The sequence below is a fragment of the Canis lupus genome, chromosome 12 (assembly GCF_011100685.1).
Source record: "Canis lupus familiaris isolate Mischka breed German Shepherd chromosome 12, alternate assembly UU_Cfam_GSD_1.0, whole genome shotgun sequence".
Classification (NCBI taxonomy): domain Eukaryota; kingdom Metazoa; phylum Chordata; class Mammalia; order Carnivora; family Canidae; genus Canis; species Canis lupus.
This window is the reverse complement of record NC_049233.1, coordinates 8,800,244-8,806,403: the sequence shown is the minus strand read 5'-3', so window position 1 is coordinate 8,806,403 and position 6,160 is coordinate 8,800,244. Positions and strand designations below refer to the sequence as shown.

General features: G+C 41.4%; 1 protein-coding gene across 13 annotated transcripts in view; it reads left to right on the top strand.

Annotated features, from left to right (window-relative positions):
* The first annotated feature begins 2,968 nt into the window (after nucleotides 1-2,968).
* Nucleotides 2,969-6,160, top strand: part of KIF6 (kinesin family member 6) — a 380,623-nt gene continuing 377,431 nt past the window's right edge. For 7 of the 13 annotated variants that reach the window (XM_038553965.1, XM_038553959.1, XM_038553958.1 and 4 more), the window contains exon 1: nucleotides 2,970-3,201. In XM_038553965.1, coding sequence (XP_038409893.1) covers nucleotides 3,136-3,201 — 66 coding nt within the window. In that variant the 5' untranslated portion in view covers nucleotides 2,970-3,135. Of the gene's footprint in view, nucleotides 3,202-3,445; nucleotides 3,567-6,160 lie in introns of those variants that run through there. The other 6 variants (XM_038553967.1, XM_038553969.1, XM_038553968.1 and 3 more) reach the window with 3 other exon arrangements.

Here is a 6,160-nt window from a genome sequence, read left to right as displayed (position 1 = left end):
CAATGGTAACATCTTGCATAACCATAATACAACATCACAATCAAGGAATGGACATTGATACAATCTATCCATCTTATTCAACTTTCACCAGCTTTATATGCACTCATTTGTGTGTGCATGTTTCATTCTACATAATTCTATCACACATGTAGATTTCTGTGACCACTGCCACAGTCAAGATACAAACAGTCCATCACCAGGATCCTTTTATAGCCATAGACAACTTACCCCCTCCTTTCTTCCCTAACCCCTGGCAACCACTAATCTCCTTTTCGACTCTATAATTTTGTCATTTCAAGAATGTTATATAAATGGAATCATACAGTATTTGACTTTGAGTCTGGCTTCTTTCACTCAGTGTAATTCCCTGGAAATTCACCCAAGCTGTACTAGTAGTTCCTTCATTTTTGTTGCTGAATAGTATTCCACAGTTTTTTTTTTAATCCACTCACTGGTCGAGGGACATCTTGGTCATTTCCAGTTTGGAGCTATTACAAATAAAGCTGCCATGAACATTTAAGTGCAGGTTTTTTTGTGTGAACACAAGTTTTCAATTCTCTGTGATAAACGTCCATGAGCATAATTGCTGGGTCTTACAGTAGTTGCATCGTTAGTTTTTAAGAAACAGCCAAACTGTTTTTTAGAATGGCTATACCATTGTCCATGATACATTATATATTCCCACCAGTAATGTATGAGTGATTCAGTTTCTCTATATTCCAGTCAGGACCTGGTTTTGTTACTATTTTTTAACTTAGCCATTCTAAGAGATGTGTAATGACATCTCATTGTGGTTTTAATGTATATTTTTCTAGCAGATAATGATATTGAACATCTTTTCATGTGCTAACAGTGTCTTTCAAGAAATTCACCTTTTCTTATGTATGTATGCATGCATGTATGTGTGTATTTTCCAGATTTATTGAGATTTAATTGACATATAAGTTTAAGGTGTAGAATGTGATCATTTGATTCATGTATAGATGAATATAGATGAATATAGATGACTCTATCTATCTATAGATAGATATATCTTCCTCAACTTATGATGGGGCTATGTCCCAATAAATCTGTCTTAAGTTGAAAATATCACAAATTGAAAATGCATTTTATATACCTAACCTACCAATCATTTGTAGCTTAGCCTAGCCTATCTTAAATGTGCTCAGAACACTTACATTAGCCTACAGTTGGGGGGAAAAATCACCTAACACAAAGTCTATTTTATCATTAAGTATTGAACATCTCATGTAATCTATTGGATATTGTACCAAAAGTGAAAAACAGAATGGTTGTATGAGTACAGAATGGTTGTAAGTGTATAGGTTGTTTAATTAACCTTGTGATTGTGGCTGTCTGGAAGCTGTGGTGCCCTGCTGCTGTGAGACATCATGAGACAGTATGATACTGCATATCATCAGCCTGGGAAAAGATCAAAATTCAAAATTCTAAGTACAGTTTTTACTGAATGCATATCACTTTTGTGCCATCATAATGTTGAAAAATCACTGGTCAGACCTTCATAGGGGCACCCGGATGGCTCAGTGGTTGAGCATCTGCCTTCGGCTCAGGTCATTATCCCAGGGTCCTGGGATCAAGTCCCACATGAGGCTCGTTGCAGGGAGTCTGCTTCTCCCTCTGCCTGTGTCTCTGCCCCCCTCCCCCCGCCCCGTTGTCTCTCATGAATAAACGAATAAAATCTAAAAACAAAAACAAAAAATCTTTATAAGTCAGGGATCGTCTGTTGTGAAATTGTTATCACAATAAAATTAATACCTCCAACACTTTACATAATTACCATTTATGGAATATTCAAGATTTAGTGTCTTAGCAACTTTCAAGTGTATAACACAATATTGCTGACTACTGTCACCATGCTGTACATTAGGTTCTCAGAACTTATTTGTCTTATGACTGGAAATTTGTCCCTTTGAGCAAGATCTGTCCATTTTCCCCACCCCAATCTGTGACCACCTATTCTACTCTCTGTTTCTATGAATTCAGCTCTTTTAGTTCCATAGATAAGTGAGATCAGACACTATTTGCCTTTCTCTGTGTAAATTATTTCACTTAGTATAATGCCCTCCAGTTTCATCTGTGTAGCTGCAAATAGCAGGATTTTCTTGTGTTTTCTTTTAATGGCAGAAAAATATTCCATTATATATAGAAGATAAATAATATATTAAATAATCATATATACACATATCACATTTTCTGTATTCACTTATCTGCTGATAAACACTTAGGCTTTTTCCTCATCTTGGTTAATGCTGCAATGGACATGGGAGTGCAATGATATCTTTGGCATTCAGATTTCAATTCTTTTGAATACACTTCCAGAAGTGGAATTGCCGGATCACATGGCAATTCTATTTTTAATTTTTTGAGGAACCTCCATCCTGTTTTCCATAGCGACTGCACAAATTTACATTCCTACCAACCGTGCACAAGGGAGCCCATCCATTCTTGACAGTGCCATTGCATGGGAAACTGTTCCTCTCTCTTCCAGTCTTGGCCTCTTCCAACACAGATAGAAGAGGCGCCTTCCACAGAATCCCATGCCCAACCCCCAACCCCGGTGTAACTTGTAACTTCCTGTAAAAAAAAAAAAAAAAAAAAAAAGCTGCTTCCATCCTCAGACCCTCATCTCTAGTTTGCAGAGACAGTTGTGCTCAGCTCAGGATCATTCCCAGACGGCATATTGCTTGTCACAGATTGACATTTCTTCAATGAATGAATAATAAAAACCAGAATGACTTCAGTGCTAAGTAAGAGGTGTTGGCACAGAGAAAGGCTGGATTAAGAAACCGGTCAGGGCATGGTGGTTGTCACCCCATTAACCACTCTGTAGGCCAGCTGTGGAGCTAAACGTGGTGCCCAGAACTCGACCCGGCGCGTGCGCAGTCGCTCTCCGCTCGGCCCCTCCCCAAGCCCGCCCCTTGGTGCTTCCCTCCCGCCCCTCTACAGTCAGCAACCGATCGGGGAGAGGAGGCGGCCCTGGCTGGCGCGGGGCAACTTGGGTAGCGTCCCTGGTTACTGTTGCTAAGACTGTGGCTAGACGGAAGCGGTGGGCGTCCCGAGTTTCGGGAGCCAGACCCTGAGAGAGGTCAGGGGTCAGTGCAGAGCCGGGAGGCGATGGTGAAGCAGACCATACAGATTTTCGCGAGGGTGAAGCCCACTGTCCGGAAGCAGCAACAGGGGGTACGGGCGGCGAGGGCGCCGGCGCGGCGGGGGCTCCCCGGCAGGGGAGGGACGGCTCGCGGGGGCCTGGGCTGGGGAGGGGGCTCCGCGCAGGGCGCCGGCTGCAGCTCCGAGTCAGCGACCCCGGCCGAGACCCCAGGGCGCCGCCCGCCCCGCAGCGCCCCGCGGGCCGGACGCTGTGCACCCAGCCACGCTCGGCTCACGGCCGCGCCTCACCCTGCACCCTGCGGACCCCTCTCTGGGAAGGGGTCACGGGGCGCTGCAAGCTCCGCACGCAGGGAAGCCCAACGCGATGCGCGTCTCACCGGGCAGAGCGTGCCAGCAAGAGGTGCAGGTCCATGCGGGTCTGGGATGATACAGATACTGTAAGTAGACAGATAGGCTGCGGCTCTGCGCCCAGGGGGCCCTTAGGAGTGTGTTGCCTAACTACATCCTCATTGTGCGGCACATACATCAAGGCTCAGCATAATACTTTTTGCAGGTATACGTATTTGTGCATCCCGATGCAAAGAACACACCTAGACTTTTCATTCAGAAAACACTGAGCATTTACCGAGGTGCTTCCTCCAGTGTGTGAAACTCAGACGCGCAGGGAGGTTAAGACCCTGCCCTTGCCGTGAGCAGAGATACTTGGTGTGTTTCTTATATGCTTCAAAACATGGTTGTTGTTGGTTTTTCCTCCCTAGAAAGAGCAGAGTCGTTCGTCCCCCTTAGTGTTTTGTCTGCATAATCTCCGATACTCCACTTGCAGAATGCTGCAAGGTGGATGTCGTTTTCCCCATATATTTGTAGGTGAGGAAACAGAGTCTCAGGTTGGATAATGTGGCCAAGTCATCCACCCAGTGAGTAGCAGAGCCCTGATTTTAGTGAAGGGCTTTTTATTACAAAGTTCTTGGCTCTTCGGACAAAACTTTTTTTGCTTCCCAAAGAGAGAACTTAGGTAAGAGCAATCAATCTCGGTCTTACTCACGAGTGCCTGCAATGGGTATATTATTAATAATATTTTATATCTGTTCCATATCTACAGTGTGTATGTAACATCATCATATATCATAATGTAGCATTTGCCTCTTGTAATTTATGTATTTGAAACAAGAATATGGAGTCTTTGTCATCATCACCATAAAAAGCCTTTTTACTCATAAACTACTTTAGGAGAAGATGCGTGAGAAGAAAATACTGATTTTTTTTTTTTAAAGGAATAAAGTAGTGTAGGAAGGAACCATGGATATCTTCCCATTTTTTTCTCCTCTTGTATTCACTTACAAGAAGATTTTTAAAAGGGCATCATATATACCCAGTGTTTTATATGTAAAGTCCCTCTGTACCTCTTACAGATTCTTAGCCAAAAATATTGAGCTTGTCTACATAGACTCAGCAGTGGGAAGCAGGTGCTTGGATTTGGTAATGTTAGAGGATTGGTTGGGTGAGGGGGTGGCAGAGGTAGGGGGTTGATGGAGAATATTGGATGTAATTTTGAACTTTCTCTTTTCTTAAAGTGCAGTATTTGGTTACTGCACCTTCTTTTGCATTTCTTAGGTAGGATTCTGTAGAGTGGTTTGTTTGATACTCCAGGGAGTATTTTTAGGTGTCCTACTGTATTTTTATAATGGCAGATTCTTACCAAGATGCAACATTATACCACATACACAAAAATGAGAGAATACAGATGAACACATTTTGAGTTAGTATATCCCTGCTCTCCCTTAGCACCCTATCTTTTTGCTCCTGAGAGATGTGTGGTTGATTGTTTCTTTGCCTGTAACATTCAACCAGGAGTGACTCAAAGATATTTTTCTTTCTTTCCTCTTCATTTTGTGGTTCCATTACTTCATTAGTCTTATTCCTTAAGGCACTATAAAGTAAGTTATAGTAATTTATAGAGTGGTAACTTAGAAGATGCAGAAGACAAACCTCTGATAATTTGAGGTTTTTCACTTGTATACTGCTTATTAGTACATTTCCAAAACATGATGTTCACATTCATCGTTGCATTTCTTGTAATTGCCTTCCAGGTCTAAAAAAAAGCACTGTCTCAAATAAGTATTGTTATGACTAGAGGTAAAGAGTCCATCAATTAGACTAAACACATTTTCTGGTTGAGAGGGACCTTTCTTAATGCCTCATAGAATGGCTTAATCAGAGAGGTAGAGGGTCACTGTTCCTACCATAATAGTAGATGGCCCTTTCTGTCTTCTGAGCACTGAGCGTTACAGAACTTTTGAAAACGTGTAACTCAAATTTAAAGGAGTGCCTCACTCTTATATGTTTCATGTCTTATACACCCCTTTCCCTCACCTGTCTAGCCATTAACTTAATTATTTTTTATTTTTTTAGTGTAGTGCCCTACAGGATATAATTTTTAAATGTCTCTTGGGAAAATCTAGCCACAGAAAGTCTCAGACTTGATGCCATTACTTTCTACAAATAATTTTATTTTACAAGACCATTTTTTGCATGATTTCTTCACGATTTAAGTGAGAGGTTTTAATAGGAAATCTGCTTAGGAAAATTATTTTTGGGAAATTTAGGTAAGTTTTTATTTGTTTAAGAATATGACCTTCCCCCCCCCCCCAATCAAGGATCTAAATGAGTCTTAATAGGAAGTATTGCCTGTTAGAAAGACTTTTTATTTCCTAGTGAAAGACAACAAGTCTTAAAAAAAAAAAAACTCTATATCTAATGACTAACATTTTTTATGGTGCATTACAAAATGCTTCCATTTCCATGACATCATTTATCCCCACAGCAATCTTGTAAGGGAGGCAATTATATTTTCCTCATTTTATGTATAAAGGAACTGAGATTCAGACCATGGTGGCTGGTCACACAGCTGGTAAATTGAGCTCAGTGTTGGTCACAAGTCTTTGGGTACCATGTCTTATGCTATTCTTTATTCCACATGATCTGCCCATAGGCTTGAGTCTTGATTTTCCTGACCAGTAAATAAAGGAGTAGG